The sequence below is a fragment of the Mustelus asterias genome, chromosome 16 (genome assembly GCF_964213995.1).
Source record: "Mustelus asterias chromosome 16, sMusAst1.hap1.1, whole genome shotgun sequence".
Lineage (NCBI taxonomy): Eukaryota > Metazoa > Chordata > Chondrichthyes > Carcharhiniformes > Triakidae > Mustelus > Mustelus asterias.
In genome coordinates, this window is record NC_135816.1 from 91,477,286 (window position 1) to 91,501,666 (window position 24,381).

Below are 24,381 nucleotides of genomic sequence, written 5' to 3' on the forward strand. Positions count from 1 at the left end.
AGAAGTACATCCCTGCTCTTGTATTCTAGCCCTCTCGACATGAATGCGAACATTGTATTTGCCTTCCTAACTGCTGACTGAACCTGCACATTAACCTGAAGAGAATCTTGAACAAGGACTCAAGTCCCTTTCTGTTTCTGATTTCCTCAGCATTTCCCCATTTAGAAAATAGTCTCTGCCTCCATTCCTCCTTCCAAAGTGCATAATCTCACACTTTTCCATATTGCATTCCATCAGCCACTTCTTTGCCCACTCTCCTGAACTGTCCAAGTCCTTCTGCAGCCCCCCTGCTTCCTCAATACTACCTGTCCCTCTACACATCTTTGCATCATCTGCAAATTTAGCAACAGTTCCTTCTTCCAAATCCTGAATGTATATTGTGAACACTGACCCCTGAGGCACACGACCAGTCGCTAGCTGCCATCCTGAAAAAGACCTCTTTATCCCCACTCTCTGCCTACTGCCAGTCAGCCAATCCTCTACCCATGCCAGGATCTTACCCTTAACACCATGGGCCCACAACTTATTGAACAGTCTCCAATGCGGCACCTTGTCAAAGGCCTTTTGGAAATAAAGTAAATTACGTCCACTGGTTCTTCTTTATCTAACTTCCTTGTTACCTCATCAAAGAACTCTAACAGATTTGTCAGACATGATCTCCGCTTGACGTAGCCTTGCTGACTCTGTCCTATTTTATCATGCACTTCCAAGTACTTCGCAATCTCATCTTTAATAATGGACTCTAAAATCTTGCCAATGACCGAAGTCAGGCTAACCGGCCTATAATTTCCCACCTGCTGACTCCCCCCCTTCTTAAACAGCGGTGTTATATTAGCTACTCTCCAGTCCTCTGGTACTTTCCCTGCCTCCAGGATTCCTGAAAGATAACCACTGATGCCTCCACAATTTCCTCAGCTATCTCTTTTATAACCCTGGGGTATAGTCCATCCGGCTGATCTGAGGCGAATCATTTCCATTTACCCGCCTGATCCCCATATCCCTTAATTCCCTTATCAATCAGAAATCTATCTACCTGTGATTTAAACATATTCAATGAGGTAGCCTCCACCACTTCAATGGGCAGAGAATTCCAGAGATTCACTACCCTCTGAGAGAAGAAGTTCCCCCTCAACTCTGTTCTGAACCAGCTCCCACTTATTTTGAGGCTGTGCCCTCTAGTTCTGGTTTCCCTTCTAAGTGGAAAGAATCTCTCTACCTTTACCCTATCCAGCCCCTTCATTATCTTATATGTCTTGAAAAGATCACCCCTCAGCCTTCTAAACTCCCACGAGTACAGACCCAATCTGTTCAATCTCTCTTCATAAGCTACACCCCTAATCTCCGGTATCAACCTGGTGAACCTTCTCTGCACTCCCTCCAAGGCCAATATATCCTTTCGCAAATAAGGGGAGGCAAAACTGCACACAGTACTCCAGTTGCGGCCTCACCAGTGCCTTGTATAGTTGCAGCAAGACCTCCCTGCTTTTATATTCTATCCCCCTCGCGATAAAGGCCAACATTCCATTCACCTTCTTGATCACCTACTGCACCTGCAGACTGAGTTTTTGCGATTCGTGCACAAGGACCCCCAGGTCCCTTTGCACAGTAGCATGATGTAATTTTTCTCCATTTAAATAATATTCCAATTTACTATTATTTCTTCCGAAGTGGATAACCTCCCATTTGCCAACGTTATATTCCATCTGCCAGATCCTCGCCCATTCGCTCAGCCTATCCAAATCTCTCTGCAGACTTTCCTGATTGTTGCTAGGGGGCCTGTGAATAACTCTCATCAGGGTATTTTTACCTTTGTGATTCCTCAACTCTACACACTATGCCTTCTGATCTTATATCACTTCCTGCTATCGATTTGACTTCATTCCTTAATATAAATGCAACACCCCTCCCTTTACCCATCTGCCTGTCCTTTCGATAGGACACATATCATTGGATATTTAGAACCCAGCCCTGATCCCCCTTGCAGCCACGTCTCTGTGATGCCCACAACATCGTACCGGCCAATTTCAATGTGCGCAAAAAGCTCATTTACCTTGTCACATACCACCATTCTCTCTCTCTCTCTCTCGCTACTTCTATCAGTTTCTCTACCTGTCGGCAGTAATCACTGACTTTCTTGAAGAGCATTTATACACCTGGGTTAATATTATCATCATCCGCTTAAATTTTGTTTACTTGTCTCGTGCTTAGTGATTTTATTTTGAGTCACATTTCTTCAGTTCTGAAGCCGTTTGTATAATCTCGCGTTTCTACACATCTCCTGGTGTCCATCTCTACACCTGCATAGTTCAGACCAGCTACAGTGTCAGCAGCAAATAGAATCCAACATTTCTCCCAGACTGATCACACAATAACAACATTCATTCACCTGGAATTATACAGTATATTGTCAAAAGGTTTTTTTTTATTTTAATTTTTAACTTTTAATTTTTTTTAATTTCAAGAAGCAACAACTTCTCCGTGCTAATTACAATCTACAGAGAAATAAAATATGATGTCAACAGTTGCCATTTTAAGTGATAAAATATCATATCAATGCATTTCATTGAATAATGTTTCCCAGTATCAGTGAATTCATCTAAACTGACTTAGAGAATGAGATGAGAGAGAGATCGCAGTAAAGACAGTTTAATAACCAAACCTCAGAAGCAGAGCCAGGTACACACAAATAATGAAATAATATTTAATTTGATTTATTATTGTCACATTTGCTGGGATAAAGTGAAAATTATTGTTTCTTGCACACTACATGGGCAAAACGTACCGTTCATTAAGTACATAGGGTAAAAGGAAAGGATACGGTGCAGAATATAGTGTTACAGTTACAGGTAGGGTGAAGAGAAAGAAAAGTTAGCATAATATATGATAGGACCATTCAAAAGTCTGATGACAACAGGGAAGAAGCTGTTCTTGAGTCTGTTGGTATGTGTTTTCAGACTTCTGTGGACGGAAGAAGGTGGAAGAGAGTTTATCTGGGATGCGTGGGTTCCTTGATTATTCCAGCTACTTTTCCAAGGTGGCAGGAAGTGTAGACGGAATCAGCATATGGGAGGCCGGTTTTCCTGATTATCTGGGCTACGTTCACAACCATTTGTAGGTTTTTTTTGTGATCTTGGAGCAGGAGCCATATCATACATCCAAATCTGGTGCAGCTGTAAAAATTGGTAAGAGTTGTAGCAGACAAGGCGAATTTGCTTAGCCTTCCAAGAAAATAGAAGCGTTTATAGGCTTTCTTAACTATGGTGTCAGAGCGGAAGGCCCAGGGTAGATAGTTGGTAATCTGAACACCTAGAAAATTGAAGCTATCGGCCATCTCCACTTCGTCGCGGTTGATGTAGACTTGGGTCAGTCTTCCACTACGATTCCTGAAGTCGATGACTAGCTCATTCGTTTTTCTGACATTGAGGGAGAGATTATTGTCATCGCACCATTTCCCCAGATTTTCTATCTTTTTCCTGTACTCCGTCTCGTCATTGAGATCCGACCCACTACAGTCGTGAAACCAGCAAACTGGAAAATGGAGTTGGAGCAGGTGTCCATGAGTGTATATATTATAAGTGTAAGTAACGTTGTAAGTGTAAATAATATTTCATAAGTGATATTCAATAAAACATTGAACTCCCAATTAGACTGCATCATGTTATTGGAGAGAATGAACATTGTGCTGATTATTTATAACAATGATACCATGAGCTTTTCCATTATTTAATCACTGACACCACAATCAAAAACAAAACACAGGAGAGACTCTTTCCCCAACATGAAACTGTTCACAATTACTAGTATCATGGTTCCAGTTTTTAGCTAGGATAGCTGGATTCAAAAGATTCACCACAGGGAATTCTCCAGCAAAACACTCGGGTTGCTCAGCAAGTATATATTGAATGCACTAAAAAACTAAAATAGCACGACTGAGGTCGAGTCATCTTTCAGTTGCAGAAATGAACAAGGGTTGTTTTCTGAAACATACATTATGAAGTAATACCCAGTGCAACAGTTAACCCTGCATTACACAAGTAACTCATGTTATATGGCTTAGCATGAACTCCAACTGCTGCGATAACAGGAGAATAAATACCTCCCATCCACCACAATGCTGGATATTCCGTTTCACTGAAAATAGCGACGTGTGTTGCTCTGGGAACCAGCAGGAACTCCAGTGGGTCCTGATTTATACTCGGAGAAATGTCTCCAGGTAGGGTTATCCCCTCATCATTCTTACAGTAACACTCACTTGAACAAGCACATGACAACAATAACTTACTCTGTTGTAAACAAAGTGGTAATGAAAGACAGACATCACAAAGTCCAGGACAAGCTCACGCGGAAATTAAGCTGAAAGTTACCTTCCTATATGGTGGCTGCCACAAGAGTGACCATCTTTACTTATAAATTTGATGTAAACTTATTGACCATTTTTTGCTGCTGATGATCGAATTAGAATTGCTACTGACTTTACTTGTTTTTATCAACTCCATCGGCTCCCTCTCCTGCGCACTTGCTCCAAACACATCCTTCATCTCTTGCTACCTCTGACATTGGCTTCTTTCAGTGAGCCTGTCCTCATTTGGTTCCATTCTTACTGATCTGATGGTATCCTAGAGCACAGACATAGCTGATCCCTGACCATGGTTTGTCCAGTTAAAACCTGACCATTAATTTTCTGACTTTAGACAGGTTCGGATTGAAATGGCTGTGGGTGGTAATAGGAGAAGGACAAGTCCCGCTGAAATTCCTCCTTCTATTTTACAGCAGACGTTTGCCTATTTATTCTACATTGTTGAATTGCAGAAAAATCGGAAAAGTGTCACTTTCTCACTCGAGTCCTTGAATTTGTTTATGCTGGAAGGTACATTCTGTACCTTCCAATAAAGTCAACTGACCCAAAACTGTGCTGCTCTCGTCCTGTCCTCATCAAGTACCAATCAATAATTGTTCTGATGATTCACTGTCATTGCCTGCAATATCTCTCGGTTTGAATCCATCCCTATCCTTATCCATCTCCATCACCTCCCTCTCCTGCACAGCTAATCCAAACATACCCTCATCTCTCCCCATCTCTGACATTGGCCTCTTTCCACGGGACTGTCCTCGATTGGTTCCACTCTTACTGATCTGATTGTAACTCGAACATTTGGAACAAAGCTTTGCTTCCCACAACAGCAGTGTTACCAGTGAATTGTCTGAATTTTCAATTCTTGCTCCTACTGCTTCCTCATTTACATTCTGCACACTTGCGATATCATTTACAGGCATTGAACCAGTTTTCACATTTTTGCGAACAACACGAGAAAGTGCGCAGAGAAGGTTCACCAGGATGTTGCCTGGGCTGCAGTGATTTAGCTATTTGTAGATACCGATTAGACTGGGATATTTTTCCTTAGAGTGGAGGAAGCTGAGAGGGGACCTGTAGATTTGTATAAATTGATGATGGACATAGATAGGGCATATCGGAAGAATGTTCCCTACCTTAGTAGGGTGGTCATAAAATTAAGATAAGGGCAGGAGATTTAGAGGGGATTAGAGGAAAAGCTTTTCCGCCCAGTGGGTGTTAGGAATCTGGAAGTCACTGTCTGAAATGGAGGTAGTGGCAAAAAACCTCACCATAATGAAGAAGTATGTCGATGAACACTTGAAACGCCTTATCATACAAGGCTGCTGAACAGGTGCTGGGCAATGGGTTAGATTTGTTAGGTGTTTTCTGGCCGGCATGCACAATGAGCCACAGGGCCTCCTTCTGTACTGTAAAACTGTATGACTCTCTGACCCAACTCCAGTTCTCCATTATCACTCTCTCCACATTCTACTGCCAATGTGTTATCAAACTGAAACAGTCTGATATACACGTGCTTCCATTTGCTGCAATTGGACATTAAGAGTGAAGCCTTCAATTTCTACACTCTTTACCTGCTTTGATTCCCATTCCCAGCTGTTGACACGGCTTGACGATGAGTTTGTTGAAATTCTGTTCCCCATTCACTTGTGACCTGAGTTTCAACATAAGAACATAAGAACATAAGAAATAGGAGCAGGAGTAGGCCATCTAGCCCCTCGAGCCTGCCCTGCCATTCAATAAGATCATGGCTGATCTGAAGTGGATCAGTTCCACTTACCCGCCTGATCCCTATAACCCCTAATTCCCTTACCGATCAGGAATCCATCTATCCGTGATTTAAACATATTCAACGAGGTAGCCTCCACCACTTCAGTGGGCAGAGAATTCCAGAGATTCACCACCCTCTGAGAGAAGAAGTTCCTCCTCAACTCTGTCCTAAACTGACCCCCCTTTATTTTGAGGCTATGCCCTCTAGTTCCAGCTTCCTTTCTAAGTGGAAATAATCTCTCCACCTCTACCCTATCTAGCCCTTTCATTATCTTATAGGTCTCTATAAGATCCCTCCTCAGCCTTCTAAATTCCAACGAGTACAAACCCAATCTGCTCAGTCTCTCCTCATAATCAACACCACTCATCTCTGGAATCAACCTGGTGAACCTTCTCTGCACTCCCTCCAAGGCCAATATATCCTTCCGCAAATAAGGGGACCAATACTGCACACAGTATTCCAGTTGCGGCCTCACCAATGCCCTGTACAGATGCAGCAAGACATCTCTGCTTTTATATTCTATCCCCCTTGCGATATAGGCCAACATCCCATTTGCCTTCTTGATCACCTGTTGCACCTGCAGACTGGGTTTTTGCGTCTCATGCACAAGGACCCCCAGGTCCCTTTGCACAGTAGAATGTTGTAATTTTTTTCCATTTAGATAATAATCCAATTTGCTATTATTTCCTCCAAAGTGAATAACCTCGCATTTGTCAACGTTATACTCCATCTGCCAGATCCTCGCCCACTCACTCAGCCTGTCCAAATCTCTCTGCAGACCTTCTACGCCCTCCACACCATTCACTTTTCCACTTATCTTTGTGTCGTCTGCAAACTTTGTTCCCCTACTCTCAGTCCCCTCCTCCAGATCGTCGATATAAATGGTAAATAGTTGAGGCCCCAGTACCGATCCCTGCGGCACGCCACTAGTTACCATCTGCCATCCAGAAAAGCACCCATTTATTCCGACTCTCTGCTTCCTGTCGGATAGCCAATCCCCAATCCACGCTAACACCCTACCCCCAACTCCGTGTGATCCAATCTTCTTCAGCAGCCTTTTGTGAGGCACCTTATCAAACGCTTTTTGGAAATCCAAAAACACCGCATCCACCGGTTCCCCTCCATCAACATCATTTGAAAGCACTCTTCCTTCAATCATCATCATATTTACAGCCTCCAGGCCTGCCTCAACTCATTTGGCACTGAAATGCTCAATCGCATATTTGTCAGTTCCTGTCTCTCCATCCTCTCTGCCAGCCTGGCACCTCTTCAGTCCTTTCACACTGACTTCTTGGTGGGTGTTATCTTGGTCTTTCCAACTCTTACCAATTCGATCGCACTAAGGGAGTCTCAAACGATGTGTCCCCTCTTCATAAATCCTCAGTAATCCCCAAGACTCTGTTTCACCGCATCACTTCTCATTCATCTGCAAATTCTGTCACTCTTATCGATGTATATGGGACATGTTTGCTCAGCATGCAAGGTCATGAATTAATCCCCAATCTAGTGGTTCCACCCGCCCTGCTGTTTGTGAGTTGTGCATGCTCGTCTTTAAGTTATTTATATGCTTCTCCAACCCTCTCTGTGAGAATACATGCAACTTGGCAATACCCCCACACCCTTCCCAACTTGTGACCTTTCTGCTTTGTGTCATGCAGATGTTTCCTCATTCTCACTTCATTAGCCATAAACCTGCTGATCATGCAGTTAGCCATGTTGGCCCAGTGTGGCAGAATGTCAACCTTATAACTCGATAGCTTCCACTATTCACCTCACTTGAGTCTAATCTTCTCTTTCACTTCACCCATCTTTGGATACGACATCGAAAACATCCTTCTCTAATGGTGCATTAGGGTCAAAAAATCATATGGCACAGAACAAGGACATTTGGCACATCGAGTTTGTCTGATTCTCTGTACAACAATCCAGTCAGTCCAATTCCCTCTCTGTCTATATTCGTAACTCTGAAAATGTCATTCTCCCATCTGTTTGGAATTACATGACATTCAGCCATGTATATGCGGTCTTGTGACTCAACAGCCTTGTTCGCCCAAATTGTATGGTTACATACGTGTATCCTAAACTTGCATCAATGATCCTCTCAGTTTTTCCTCGTCTGCTTCTTAATGATAATTAACTACATTCTTCCCTGGTGCTGTCCAACACTCAGTTGAACGACTTTATCCTTTTTTTTGTTCCTTTCTACTCCTCTTTTCGGGTGACCAATGACAGGTAACCAGAACGCTGTCAGAAATGATGGGGGGACCCAATGCATCAGTACAAATTTTTTGAAATGTTTGAATATTTAACAAGCATTGTCAATCCAAATTGCCATGTGTCTAATACGTATTGCCCTTCTCCTGAGATTGCCAGGATCATACATGCCAAACTTCAAACTTTTCAATTCACTCTAACAGATAATTTTAAAAAACGGATGAGTGTACTGGATAGAGCAACGCCATGAGTTCTAACAATGTCGTGCCTCTAATTTTGAAGCTGGGTGCCCGGACGTAGTTGTGGCCCCAGCTAAGCTTTTCCAGTGCAGCTACAACACTAATATTCAAATGTGAAAATTGCACATTTCTCTCCTTTGCACGAAGGGAGGATAAAATCCAATTCCACCAATTGCTGCCAGATTAGGCTGTTCTCAGCGATTAGAAAAGTGACAGAGAGTAACGTTTATACAGCAATAATCTGCTCACTCATGCTCCGCTTGGATTCTGCCAGGATCACTACGTCCACATTTTAATACAGACTTGCAGCAATGTGAGGTGACAGCGACAACCCTTGGCATGGAGTCAGCTTTTGACTGAGTACTCATCGAGAAATCTTATCAAAACGAGTAGCTCCATAGAGCATGTGGGTGGCCGTAAATTTTAAGGTTTGGAATGAAACAACAGACTAATTAAGAGATAAAATATATTTTAGTTTCGAAGCATTAAAGACCATTGCAATCGTGTTTTGCTGCGGTTCATCTGTAGTATTGGTTTCATTGTTGCTCTGGAAATCTGACTCTGCATTGTCCCTCCCCCATTACAACCGAATTCATTTTCTTGGACAGTAGACGCAGCTCTGCTTTTCGGGGAGTTTATAATGATGAAGGCTGATTAAAAACTGACCAGTTAGGGTAACATTCGACACCTTTATTTATAGATGTCTATTTGAAATCAGATCTGAGCATCAACATATTGGACTGTTATCACAGCGAAACAGTTTGCTTTACTTGTTCCAGCCCTTGTGACAATTATTAGCACAATGCACACAATTACTTCAATGAAAAAAAAACTATTATTATTAACATAGCATATGTGTTTGATCTATGGGTTGTATAATTACAAATATACAAAGGTCTACATGTTTCATTACAAATGTAGATGTCTAATGATCAAAGATGCCGAGATTAGAATTGTGACACTTTACAATTCTCAATCAAACATTACTGGCTGAGATTTGTATATTTTAAGTCTGTGTTGATATTTCTCATGCGATGTGACCTCAATGAATTAATGACATCTCACTGCATTGTTCAAGAAGATAATTGAAATGCTTGCATGAATAAAAATACTGAATTCTTCAATTATGAATAGTTTTCATTTATTAGTTGTGATTGAATTCCATCTTTACTCGTCACCGTTTCAAATTGAGTCATTCTAGAGCTCAAGAACCACGTTCCACGTGCTTTCATTTCCTTCTGTATCTCAGATTCTATCCAACAGGATGATATCAACCAGGTGTCGGAAGTGTGGAGAGTGGAGGGGGGACAGGCAGGAGAAAACAGATATAATTTTATCTCAGATCGATGAATGTATCAACGCTGAGAAAGCAAAATAGTGATGAAGTGATAAAGGAGTAAGGATCATTGAATGAGGATAGTGCAACCTCTGGAGAAATGTGTATCCTTTCTTAGCGATGAGGTTTGAATGAATCCAGGCCATGTCTGCAATCTAAATGTTCGCACAGGATGTTCAACATTCCAGAGTATCCAGTGCTGGAGCTTAGAAAGACTCTGTTGAAAATTGTCTGGATTGGATGAACACTCATGTTGATGGCATCCTGGTAAAATCATCGAATTGTTCTCTGGTCCAGGTCACCTATCTGTACATCTGGCTGTTTGTTCTTCATCTGTAACCTCCTCTTTTCCCACTATCTTCTACTTACTACACTAAATTGTGTCATTCGAGAACAATCTTTTCAAGACCACTCCCCTCAGGAGGCTCATGTTATCGCGAGCACAACAAAACATCACAATGCACGAGACCATTGTAGGTTCTATTAGCGTGCTTCAACCAACCCTTCCTGCTATTGGATCTGCATCTTCAGGAGCCCAACGGTCTGATAGAAAATGATCATCTGGAGCAGATTGCTTTTGTGTGAGTGGTCTTCCATGTCACGGTGACGCAAATATATGAGTAACATTCACTTCAAGTCTTAAGGTTCTCACCTAGAATCCACCCAGGCAGCTTTGGGAACAGAGTGAAAAGCGGTAGCACTCTGTCCAGCTGAAGGGTGAGGTACAAATGAGAACCGTCAGGAAAATCAGTGTTCATTTAAGCTGTGATCAGTGGGGCAGTTTTGCTGTTGACTGCTCACCACTGACTTGCATAGGGCACCAATGCTTTTTCGTTCAGGAGAAATGAATGGTATGTTCAATTCCACAAAAGTGAGAACTCTCAGGCACATTGGGTAATGGATTTAATGGAGGAAGCTCATGTTGTGGATGTAGAGCAATTGCAAATTGAGGGATTTGGAGCCTTTTATGTTGCTGAATCTTAATGGACAACCCATATGTGTCTGACAGTCCCGTCTTTTATGGAATTGAACATACCATTTATTTCTCCTGAACAAAAAAACCATTGGTGACCTATTCGATTCAGTGGTGAGCAGTCAACAGCAAAACTGCACCACTGTTCATAGCTGATACTTGGATGAACTAAGAAGCTGATAACGGCAGTGACTTTGATGGTCCATGGCAGTATATAGAGAGCAGCACTATGAGGTCTTCTTCCAGAAGGGCACACATCCCTGAGACCACCTGTCAATTGAGTTGCAGTCCCTATGGCACTGGGTCTGCAGTATATCCCAGACTGGGGTGCGGACTTCGTATCGTTCCTGCCACTCTCCCTGTCAGGTGCCCTTCTGATGGCCCGGGGCTCTGGTCTTCTGACTGTGGAGGTCATTCTCTATTGCCAATCATACAGAATCTGAGAATCGTGATACAATTGCCAGCTTCTGTGGTCCTTACATTCAGGCAGCCTCCCATTCAGTCTGAAAACCTTGACCGCCTTTCCTAATGACCTTGTGATAACATGAGATTCCTGACCTCCTGCAGTGATTGACTGCTTCACTCCCACTCTCCCAAGAATCTGTGCGTGCCTGGTGCTTCCCAGTGTGAGCAGTAGGGGATAGATAGAGTGAACGTTCAAAGACTATTTCCTCGGGTGGATGGAGCTATTACAAGGGGGCATAACTATAGGGTTCATGGTGGGAGATATAGGAAGGATATCAGAGGTAGGTTCTTTATGCAGAGAGTTGTTGGGGTGTGGAATGGACTGCCCGTAGTGATAGTGGAGTCAGACACTTTAGGAACATTTAAGCGGTTATTGGATAGGCACATGGAGCACACCAGGATGATAGGGAGTGGGATAGCTTGATCTTGGTTTCTGATAAAGCTCGGCACAACATCGTGGGCCGAAGGGCCTGTTCTGTGCTGTACTGTTCTATATCTATCTATAGTATCCATTTTTCAAATGATAAAACAATCCCTCTGCGGAAATCGATATCCAAATTAGAAATGGTGAAGGAGCAAAGGGAAATCAATGAATTCCATTGGATCAGAATAACTCTATCCTGGCTCCACACTGCAGTTCAGGAGAAACCATCATTATCAGCAATGAGGAACAAACCTGAGTTAAATGCTAAACTGGAGAGAAATAGAGGTTGGAAAGATTTTTATTTGAATCACAGCCACATGTGTTTTCAGAACAAAATCTGAACGAAATGGATCAAATTCAGCCCCGAGTTTAGGGCTGACTTGAGAGCTGTCAAAACTAAAAATGGGATGACCAGAAACCAAATCCAGGTCAACGGCTTGGAAAGTATCTGTGCTGACCACTGTACCAGCATCACAAGCTGCACAATGTGACCATGGCAAACATGTCCAAGGCTGTTAACTCCTGTTATCAGCTATGTTATTAGGAATGAAATAAAGCTGATGCTGAGCCAAGGTGAAGGTATTATGTGAGGTAGAAAAGTTGGTCGAAGTGGAGAGTTTTACAGAGGGAGCCCAGAATTTTAGACCAGCTCAGCTGTCAATGCTGTCGAGATTAAAATCGGGATTGGACAAGATAACACAATTCTGGGCTCCCTCCGTAAACCTCTCCAATTCGACCACCTTTTTTCACCGGACATAACACATCCGCAGAGCAGAGATTCACAGCTGTTCAATTCCTTGACTCTCCAGCTCCTGATCTGTAATTGAGGCCATATCTCCAAAAAACGTTGTCCCTAATTTCGCCTCATCTCCGGCTTTTCCCATGGGAGAACAGCTGATGGTTCACATAAGTGTAGTCCCGCATCTCTGATACTATTCTAGCAAATCTCCTCTGCACTCTCTCCAACATCTTGTCATCTTTCCTAAAGTGTGGTGTCTGGAATGGGTGATAGTACCCCAGCTGGGTACTGATCAGTCATTCAGAAAGATTCAGCATACCTTCCCTGCTTCCATATTGCTATCCCGTTTCTGGTTTCTAATTCAGTGTGGACATTGAATGTTCGAGGCCAGTAGATTGAACATTGTTGTCAAACTAGCTGTTTTTGACACTGTGTCAATGACAATCTTTCTCTGCGCTCACTGTCTTCCACATTTGAACCACTTTCAATTTGAACGTGTGCATTCAATTCTGTGTTCAATTGGATGAAAGAGCCACAGAGTCATGCAGTGCAGAAAAGGCCATTAGGCCCATCGAGTCTGCACCAACAATACGACCAATAAATTTCCGGTAATCCCATTTTTCAGCGCTTGTCCCATATCCTTGAATGATATTTCAAGTGCTCATCCAACTAATATTTAAAGGTTCTAATATTTCTGGCCACCACCAGCTCTAAGGCAGTGCTTTCCAGATTCCCACCACCCGAAGAGGGAAAATATGTTTCTCAAATTCCTCTGAATCTCCTGACCCTTACCATAAAACTATGCCACCTCGTCACTGAGTTCTATACCAAGGGGAAAGCTGATCCCTATTTACCGTTCCCACACCCTTTCTAAATCTTATACACCTCAATCATGTCCCACCTCTGCTCCAAAGAAAACAATCCAAGCCTATTCAGTCTCTCATTGTAGCTCAAATGCTCCATCCCAGGCAACATCCTGATAAAAGTCTACTGAACCCCCTCTCGTGCAATGTCATCCTTCCCATAAGGACATGACCAGAAGTGCACACAGTGCTCCAGCTGTGGCCTAACCAACATTCTGTGCAGCTCCAACATATCCTCCTTTCTCTTATCCTCTATGCTATGACTGATAAAAGAAGTGTCCCATATGCCTTTCTAACTATCCCATTCACCTGCTCTGCCACCTTCAATGATCTGTGAATAAGCCCCCCCAAGAGAAATCTGTTCCTCTGAGCTTCTTAGTGTCCTGCCATTAATTAAATACTCCCTTGTCATGTTACTTCTTCCAAAGTGCATCATCTCGCGCTTATCCATATTAAATACCATCTGCCGCTGCTCTGCCCATCTGACTAACCCTTCCGTATCTTCCTGTAACCTACGGTCTTCTTCTTCACTATTAACCACACTGCCAATCTTGGTGTCTTCTGCAAACAGTGGACACCGTCTTCCAGTCACTCTAACTGTTTTCTACCACTACTCTTGGTGTCCCATTACGACACCAGTATCGGATCCATTTCGCTACATTTTCATGAATTCCATGTGCTTCAACCTTCTCAATCGGTGTTCCATGTTAAAGCCTTGTTAAAGGCTTTGCTGAAATCCACATAAACTACATCACCTGCACTTCCCTTAACCACACAGTCGATGACTTTTTCAAAAAATTCTATCAAGTTTGTTGGGAATTGCCTCCTCTGACAAAGCCAAGCTGACCCTAACTAAGCCGTGCTTTTCCATGTAGAAATTAAGTATTTCCTTCAGAATTCTCTCCAATAGTTTTCCTACCATTGACGTGACACTCAGTAATCTGTAATACCCTGGTTCATTGCTACCATCCTTCCTGAAAAGTGAAAGCACATTAGCCGTCCTCCAGTCTTCTGGCACTTACCCCATGGCCAGAGAAAAATAGCCCCTGCAATTTCCTGCCTCACCTCCTACATCAGCAACTCCGGTCACACAGATTTCCTGAATGCACTACAGTTCGCCTATTGCTGCCATAGGTTCACAGCAGACGCGGTCGCCCTGGCCCTACACTCAACCCTAGAACACCTGGATAACAAGGACACTTATGTCAGACTCCAATTTCTTGACTACAGCTCAGCCTTCAACACCATAATTCCAACAAAACCCATCTCCAAACTCCGGGGCCTAGGGCTCTGCTCCTCCCTCTGCGACTGGATCCTTGACTTCCTGACCAATGGCCCGCAATCAGTAAAGATAGGCAACAACACCTCCTCCACGATTATCCTCAACACCAGCACTATGCAAGGCTGTGCCCACAGCCCCTCACTATGCTCCTTATACACTTATGACTATGTGGTCAAATTCTGCTCCAACTCCAATTTCAAGTTTATTGCTGACACCACTGTAGTGGGTCGAATCTCAAACAACGATGAGATGGAGTACAGGAAATAGATAGATAATCTGGTGAAATGATGCGACGGCAATAATCTCTCTGTGAATGTCAGTAAAACAAAGGAATTAGTCATGAGCTTCAGAGCATGTAGTGGAGGATATGCCCCTGTCTTCATCAGGGCTGTTGATGAGGAGATGGTCAAGCGTTACAAGTTTCTACATTTTCAGATCACCAATAAACTGTCCTGGTCCCTCCACTAGAGCTAAGAAAGTTCGCCAATGCCTCTACTTTCTCAGAAGGCTAAGAAAATTCGGCATGTCCATTACGACTCTCACCAATTTTGACAGATGCATCATAGAAAGCATCCTATTCGGATGTATCACAGCTTGGTCTGGCTCCTGATCTGTCCTGACCGCAAGAAATTACAAAGTGTTGTGAACGTAACCCAGTCCATCGTGCAAATCTTCCTCCTATGCATTGACGCTGTCTGCACTTCCCGCTGCCTCGGAAAACGGACATCAGAATCAAGGGCCCCAAGACCCCGGACTTACTCTTTTCCACCTTCTTCAGTCGGGAAAAAGATACAAAAGTCTGAAAACACGAACCGACAGATTCAAGAACAGCTTCTTCTCTGCTGTCATCAAACTTTTGAATGGGCCTACCTCATACTAAGCTGATCTTTCTTTTCCCCCTACCTGTAACTGCAACACCCTATTCTGCACCCTATTCTTCCCTTATCCCCTATGTACTTTATGAACGGTATGTTTTGTCTGTATAGCGCGCAAGAAATAATACTTTTCACTGTGCACCAATACCTGTGATAATAATCAATGCACGGTCGCACAGTGGTTAGCACTGCTGCTTCACAGCTCTAGGAACCTGGGTTCGATTCCCGGCTTGGGTCACTGTCTGTGTGGAGTTTGCACATTCTCCTCGTGTCTGCGTGGGTTTTCTCTGGGTGCTCCAGTTTTCTCCCACAGTCCAAAGATGTGCGGGTTAGGTTGATTGGCCATGCTAAAATTGCCCCTTAGTGTCCTGGGATGCGTGGGTTAGCGGGTAAAATATGGAGGGATATGGGAGTAGGGCCTGGGTGGGATTGTGGTCGGTGCAGACTCGATGGGCCGAATGGCCTCTTTCTGTACTGTAGGGTTTCTATGATTCTATAAATCAAGTCAAAACGTTGCTGTTTCTGTAACACGGAGAGTAAACGTGATTGTAAGTGAGGAGGAGGAATAGTGAAAGAATCTCCCGTTCAGCAGAGATTGAAGCGCCCTGGAAACATTCCACACTCGCTTAGACCATATCTGAATCATGTGTCACATACGAGACAATCATTAATAAAATTATCCAGCAACCGTTGAATTAGTAATGTCAGAATGTAATGTCAGTGGGCGGCACGGTAGCACAGTGTCAGGTAGTAATGTCAGTGGGCGGCACGGTAGCACAGTGGTTAGTACTGCTGCTTCACAGCTCCAGGGTCCCGGGTTCGATTCCCGGCTCGGGTCACTGTCTGTGTGGAGTTTGCACATTCTCCTCGTGTCTGCGTGGGTTTCCTCCGGGTGCTCCTGTTTCCTCCCACAGTCCAAAGATGTGTGGGTTAGGTTGATTAGCCAGGTTTAAAAAATTGCCCCTTAGAGTCCTGGGATGCGTAGGTTCGAGGGATTAGCGGGTAAAATATGTGGGTGTAGGGCCTGGGTGGGATTGTGGTCAGTGCAGACTCGATGGGCCGAATGGCCTCCTTCTGCACTCTATGGTGTCTATAGAAACAGTTCGAATTTTTCTGAAAGAAAACCCGTCAGACGTCGGAGTGAAGAGTTTAGATTATACTCCAGCTGGTGTTAGATTGAACAAAATACACCCAGAGCTCGTGAAGAATTATTGTGTTGTTTCCTTCTCTCATCTGTAAACTTTATTGTTCAAGAGCGTGGGGACATCTGCTGGCCGGAAGTGAGAACTGTAACCGTGCGCCTCAAATTCACATTCACTGCCAGTGTTACAGAAGCAGGACAGAGGAACAGGAATTGGACATTTTGTCCTTCAGTGCTTCTCCACCATTTAATAAATCCTTGTGGATCTGCTCCACTTTCATATCTACCGCCCTATAACACTTGACTCGCTTGCCTACTTCTGCATTCAATAAATTCAATGAAGGATATTTGCGAATATGTGATTTAAACCCACGCCTCCAAGAGAGACTGAGACCTTAGACCGCTCGCCCATCCTGACACATACTTACCGTCTTGGCTTCAGTGTCAAGGGAGCAAGAAGCTTGTCATCGTGGATAGTGCCTTGTTTGGGAGCTCCATTGCAATGCATGTCGGAGATGGATCAGCGACAGTGACTGGGATGTCAGTCAGTGAGGTGTATTCGAAGTTAGTAACAAGTCTGGGGCTCCGAGTCTCTGTGAATCTGAACATTTTTCCTGACTCCAAAATTTGAAAGCAATAGTGAAAAAAAATGTACAAAACAAAGAACTTGCCAGCTGAAAACTTGACTTCCCTACACCTAAGCTGCTGAATATCCTGACTCTGATATTAAGATATTTCCCCTCTGCCATCGGCTCCTTTCCCGAGTAAAGTTTATGTCTACTGATTAATGCCCTCTCTTTCACTCACAAGTGCCATGCAGACTCGAAACGTTAACTCTGTTTCCCTCTCCACTGATGCTGCCATACCTCTGCCTCTGCTTAGGTGTTGCTGGACCCTCAGGATATTTCAAGAACTTCTGAATAATTCAATATCTAACACTAACTGCAGTTTTCATTTTGATTTCTGTAGGCGTACTATTGCCCTTGTAATAAATAAAGAAAATCAGAGTGGTAAATAGTGAATTCAATTTAAATCTGTACATTGGTCATTGAAGAATACCATATACTACTATCTTGTTGGAGGGCGAATAGAAATCCTGATCCATACACATTATATTGCATAAATCTATTTCATAAATTAGCAAAAACCTACTTTCCCGAGCGCCTTAGGGATCTCGAGCTTGGATTGCATCAGGTTCTGAATGTATGAATATTTATGAGTAACACTATGATGTTTGCAAATGGATTTTTGTGTATCTCTCTGCTGTTTCTAAAAAAAACTTTACGTGTCTTAACTGAATCAGTTGAAATGCGAGAAGAACAGAGATCCGTGTAACTCACACAAAGATGAAATATATTTATATCCAGCAGAAGAAGTCAAAATCACATCAAACTGAAGCTTTATTTTAGAATTGTTTTGAGCCGTGATCTGCGGGTTTGCATTGCTTACTGTAGTCGTGGCCGAGTGGTTAAGGCGATGGACTAGAAATCCATTGGGGTCTCCCCGCGCAGGTTCGAATCCTGCCGACTACGTTTTTTCGGTTTCGTGTTTCATCACTTTCCTTTGGGGTGAATCGTGTCTGACGGGGAATGGTATGCCACACCTTTCAACAACAGGAGTTGTTTTTCTCACTCTTCGTCATGAAATGTCGGCTCTCAGTACAAAAAATTCAGCTAAGTTCGTGAAGGTCTGCTTTCTGACCATCTCCACTTTTGTCTGAGCCTCCCTGTTTCCAACTATATTTTGTCTGCCTGAGTGTGGGTGCCTTTGTGCATGTTTGTGTGTGAGTTTGTGAATGTACGTGTGTGGCTTGCTGTTTGATAATTGTTTCTGCGGTTTTTTATTGTGCATCTATAAGCTGGACGTCTTCAAATAACTCTCCAATTTCCTTTTTAAAATCATTAGTGATTTTTAGCTGGAGCTTTCCAGTTCCAACCAAGTCTGAGTGAAAATGATGTCTCTGCTGCGTCTCTCTATCTTTTCTCAATGACTTTATATCCATAACCCCTAACTATTGATCTACCATCAGAGGAAATCTTTTCCCTGTTTATTCTCTCCAAATTTCTCATAAGAGAGAAAAAAAATCTATTAGGTAATCGGCTTTATTTTACGTGCGAGTACAGCAACCTGAACTTCCCCAACAACTCCTCATAACTGAAGTATTTCATCCTTGAAAATCTCCCAGTAAGCCTCCCCTGTCTCTTTGCTGAAGAGCGATGACTAACATTAACCTCAGGACTCCTTACTAAGGTCAAACTGCAAATGTTAAAACTCCAGCATAATCCCAGTGCTTTTATAAACGATAAAAGCAAAATACTGCGGATGCTGGCATTTGAAACAAAAACAGAAAAAGCTGGAAAATCTCTGCAGATCTCACAGCATCGGTGGGGAGAGAATAGATGTGGAGATGCCAGCTTTGGACTGGGGTAAACACAGTAAGAAGTGTCTCAACACCAGGTTAAAGTCCAACAGGTTTATTTGGTAGCAAAAGCCACATCGCTTTTGGAGCGCTGCTCCTTCATCAGGGGAGTGAGAGTTCTGGTCGATATGCATGATCTTCTTGGAGATCCTCTCCAATTGGAGCCGGCAGTTTGCGGTGTCGATGGTAGCCATGATGTGGAGATGTCGATGTTGGACTGGGGTAAGAACAGTAAGAAGTCTCACAACACCAGGTTAAAGTCCAACAGGTTTATTTGGTAGCAAAAGCCACTAGCTTTCTGCACTAACTGCCAGCTCCAAGTGGAGAGGATCGCCAAGAAGATCGCGCATATTGACCAGAACTCTCACTCACCTGATGAAGGAGCAGCGCTCCAAAAGCTAGTGGCTTTTGCTACCAAATAAACCTGTTGGACTTTAACCTAGTGTTGTGAGACTTCTTATGGAGAGAATAGAGCCAACATTTCGAGTCTAGATGACCCTTCGTCCTAGCTCTGATGAAGGCTCATCTAGACATGAAACGACAGCACTATTCTCTCCCCACAGATGCTGAGATTGTCCAGCATTGTCCCGACTTCATCAACACAAATAAGCAACATAATTTCAGGACATCGTCATGAACTTTGTGTATATGAAGATCAATCTCTGCTCATCTACATTTAACGCACATCTTGCATTTACAATGTAGTGACTTTCCATGTTGGTCCTCCAAAAGTTGATCATTTCAATCTTATTTCCCCTGTTGAGTTTTGTCTACTTTAAGGAGTTAGGTTTGTCTTCCTTCCTAAACTCCTTTCTGAGCAGATCAGCGCAATGTTCACTGACAATCCAGTACCATTCCCTGGTCATTGAATGGAGAAGATTCGGTGCTTTCAGTATCGCATATTTGTCACTTTTATCATTGAATCTTCCCTGCTCTCCGCCCAATCACATACTTTCCCTTTTGTTCTTCTTTCCACCCTCCACCTGAGATGCAAGGCATGCAACTCCTTCACACACACAAGCTGCATTATCACTCAGAGATACAGCTCAGCAGTTCATCAGTTCATCAGTTCCATAGCCTCAGGCAGCAGAAACATTTAGTCTCACTCTGATCCCACATTCCAGGGAGATATTTAAATCTAATATTCAAACAGAACAGCAGAGAAATGAATAATTTTCATTTCGCTCCAATTCAGTCCCGCTAACAGATTTATAGAGAAATCCCAGCCACCAAATCACATCTCAATAAGATTGAAAGGGAAAAGCAAAACTCTGCAGATGCTGGAACAGAAACAGAAAATGGTGGAAACTCTCAGCAGGTTAGACAGCATCTTTGGAGAGAGAATAGAGCTACCATTTCGATCACAAAACTGCCCAGCAACAGCTACACTCAAATGAAAGCTCTCAGTTCTCACTATTATACAGACCCTGAAACAGTAAACAAAGATGTTTGCAGAAAAAAAAATACCATGCGATTCAAAATGCATATTGCAGAGGTCAGTCATCATTTGCAACTGTGACTTAGCTGATTAAAGCGTTTGTCTCGTAACCAGACAATCTTGAGTTCAAGTTGCAGCGGTGCCTTGTGGCTTTTGTCAATATATCACCTTAAATCAATACCGTCCAAAAATTAGCGTTCCCAACAATGTGATCTTATGTTATGGTCTAACCAGCATGTTTGAATTCTCCCTCGATTACTGAGAGCAAGAGTAGACTGGTTTGTGTTACTGAGTGTTATACAAGAGTTGGGAGGTCAGAAAATGGAGAACATTTTCATGAAGACATTTGTCTGATAGGTCTACTTACCGCCCACAATTTCTGATTTGTACTACTTAGCAGGTTACTCCCAATGTCTGGCACTCACATTCAATCGCTACAAACGATTGCTTACTCACTCGTGAAATCCATCTCTGTGCCCTTGTAGCTTCCCGCTCCAAGTCAGCAAGTTAATATCCCCTTGAAGTAAATGTAATCTTCAAAGCCATGAAGATCCAGATTAGACTTTTAATCTGAGGGTCCAAGGTTCAAACCCCTGTCTGCGCGATGTTTTTGGCAGTTGCTCCCCAGGGAACAACAGGGAAACATAGAATTATAGAATCCTACAGTGCAGTAGGAGTCCATTCGGCCCATCGAGCCTGCACAGGCAACAATCCCACCCAGGCCCTATCCCTCTAACCCCATGCATTTACCCCAGCCAGTCCGTCTGACACCAAGGGACAATTTAGCATGGCCAATCCACCTAACCTGCACATTTTTGGACTGTGGGAGGAAACCCACGCAGACTCGGGGAGAACGTGCAAACTCCACACAGACAGTGACCCAAGCCAGGAATCGAACCCGGGTCCCTGGCACTGTGAGGCAGTAGTGCTAACCACTGTGCCTCACATGTAATGAACGCACAGAAATATAAACAGGAGTAGACCATTCATCCCTTTTAGACTCTCGCCCAATCATTAAAATCATGGCGAATCATCCAACTCAATAGCATGTTCCAACATTTCCCCAGATCCCTTGATCACCTTCTCCCCAAGAGATGTATCTAACTCCTTCCTGAAAGCATACAACTTTTGGCCTCAAATACTTCTGTGGCAGCTGTTGTACAAACCTATGTGTTTTAACCTCTGCAGTGAATAAACACACAAAGTTGACTTTAAATACTTACACACAATTATTTAATTCTGCAGGTACTTAAACAACAGTAAATACTTACAATGCACAAACCAAGTACTCACTACCTGTTACTTTACTTAACTTAAGGTTGATTCTCACTTGCAATTAAAACCTGACCAGGGTTTTGTTGTCACATGGAATCAGTCCATTGTCTTCTTCTTCTTCTTCCAGATGTTGTCTCTCCTTGTAAGTTTGGTCCTGGGTCCTTTACACTGCCTTTCTGAACAAGCTCTTTGTGTTAGCAGAGTTAAAACTCCAAATGTTTCTTGGTAACCAGTCAATGGATTGATGAGAAACCCCAATTGCATCAATTCGGCCAATCAAATAGAGCCAGAGTAGTAGTATTGGTCACTCCAGACCTCATCATACCTAGGCCCCTTAAGTACATATCTCTTACATTTGAATGCCCTGATAATGAACACTGGCTGCAAAAGTCTATAAAGAACTCCTCCCTGCCAAGGACAAGCTATTACATCTGACAACTTGTGCCCTTTGATAAGTTCTAGGCCCACTTGGCCACAAGAAATTTCAGCAGAGTGTAAAAACAAATTTAACCAAAAATCAGGTTTGCTTGATTGAAGATCTTTCAGCATAGTAAAAGTTAAATTTATACAGACCATTCAGCCACACAGCGAATTCCACAGACTCACCACCCACTGCGTGAAGAAACGTCCCCTTATTTCAGTCCTAAATGGTTTACCCTCTTTGCTTATGCTTCAGAGAAAGTGAAAGCAACTTGAAAACATCATCTTCTCTAAATTGTGGCAGCCTTGAGTATTTTCAGTAAGTATTTCTAGATTTCCAGCTAATGTGAAAAATGTTTCCTGACTTTGGCCTGGACTCTGTCCCAGTGGATCAGCGGCTAAATCATGTTAAGATGTACACCCATTCTTAACAATTTCTCAGTTTTTAACAATTCATTTAAACAGGATAGAAACATTGATGAGATCACCCTTCATTCTTCAACACTGAATAATGTAGAAAAAGGGAGAATCGCTGAACAGGCAGAAAATGGGCAGGGATCAGGGAGAAGGCGAGTGATCGACACTGGGTAAAGTTCACCTTGAGAGAGCTCTCACACAGAGGATGGATCGAATTGTTTCTTTATCTGCTGCACTCATTCTATACAACTCTAGGATTGGGGAAATTGAAATCTGAAAAAAAAATCTTTGGAGTTCCACTGGTGAAACACTCCAAGGTCAATATAACCCTGGTGTTTCCTCTGAGTAGTGTCTGTAAGACCATGAGAAATAGGAACAGGTGGATCATGGATTTTGCAGCTTCTTAAACATTCAAGGACTTCCTGGCTGATCTTCTGCCTCAGTTGCATCTTCTGGATAATTGTCAATTCCCAATGTCACACAGCCCTTAACAGATGAAGAAGTCCAAATGACATTGCAGCAAAATAGTGGGATACAATTTCAAATAATACACCACAATGCTTGCTTGTTAGTTGAAGCTGTGAATTAGTGGGTGAAAGTGTCTGTCTAATGGACTCTAAAATCGTCCAATGTCTAATGGACTCTAAAATCGGCCCCGCAGGTGGAGGAGGTGGTTAAGAAGGTGTATGGTGTGCTGGCCTTTATCAATCGAGGGATTGAGTTTAGGAGTCCAGGGATAATGATGCAGCTATATAAGACCCTCGTCAGATCCCACTTGGAGTACTGTGCTCAGTTCTGGTCGCCTCACTATAGGAAGGATGTGGAAAAGATTGAAAGGGTGCAGAGGAGATTTACAAGGATGTTGCCTGGATTGAGTGGCATGCCTTATGAGGATAGGCTGAGGGAGCTCGGTCTTTTCTCCTTGGAGAGATGAAGGATGAGAGGAGACCTAATAGAGGTATATAAGATGTTGAGAGGCATAGATCGGGTGGACTCTCAGAGGCTTTTTCCCAGGGTGGAAATGTCTGCTACGAGAGGACACAGGTTTAGGGTGCTGGGGAGTAGGTACAGGGGAGATGTTAGGGGTAAGTTTTTCACACAGAGGGTGGTGGGCGAGTGGAGTCGGCTGCCGTCAGTGGTGGTGGAGGCGAACTCAATAGGGTCTTTTAAGAGACTCCTGGATGAGTACATGGAACTTAATAGGATGGAGGGTTATAGGTAGGTCTAGAAGGTAGGGATGTGTTCGGCACAACTTGTGGGCTGAAGGGCCTGTTTGTAGAACATAGAACATAGAACAGTACAGCACAGAACAGGCCCTTCGGCCCACGATGTTGTGCCGAGCTTTATCTGAAACCAAGATCAAGCTATCCCACTCCCTATCATCCTGGTGTGCTCCATGTGCCTATCCAATAACCGCTTAAATGTTTCTAAAGTGTCTGACTCCACTATCACTGCAGGCAGTCCATTCCACACCCCAACCACTCTCTGCGTAAAGAACCTACCTCTGATATCCGTCCTGTATCTCCCACCACGAACCCTATAGTTATGCCCCCTTGTAATAGCTCCATCCACCCGAGGAAATAGTCTTTGAACGTTCACTCTATCTATCCCCTTCATCATTTTATACACCTCTATTAAGTCTCCCCTCAGCCTCCTCCGCTCCAGAGAGAACAGCCCTAGCTCCCTCAACCTTTCCTCATATGACCTACCCTCCAAACCAGGCAGCATCCTGGTAAATC

The 24,381-nt window shown here is 43.3% G+C and overlaps 1 protein-coding gene and 1 non-coding gene across 2 annotated transcripts in view; one reads left to right on the plus strand and one right to left on the minus strand.

The window, feature by feature from the left end:
- The window catches only part of LOC144505582 (uncharacterized), a 76,689-nt gene extending 59,508 nt beyond the window's left edge, over positions 1 to 17,181 (minus strand). The window contains exons 1-2 of the mRNA XM_078231702.1: positions 17,102 to 17,181; positions 5,926 to 6,005 (exon numbers count right to left, since the gene is read on the minus strand). Of these exons, the coding sequence (XP_078087828.1) occupies positions 5,926 to 6,005; positions 17,102 to 17,181 (160 nt within the window). The remainder of the gene's footprint in view (positions 1 to 5,925; positions 6,006 to 17,101) is intronic.
- A 942-nt stretch (positions 17,182 to 18,123) lies between these two features.
- trnas-aga (transfer RNA serine (anticodon AGA)) lies at positions 18,124 to 18,205 on the plus strand. The gene has a single exon. It is a non-coding gene; the product is annotated as a tRNA-Ser (tRNA).
- The last annotated feature ends 6,176 nt before the right edge of the window (positions 18,206 to 24,381 follow it).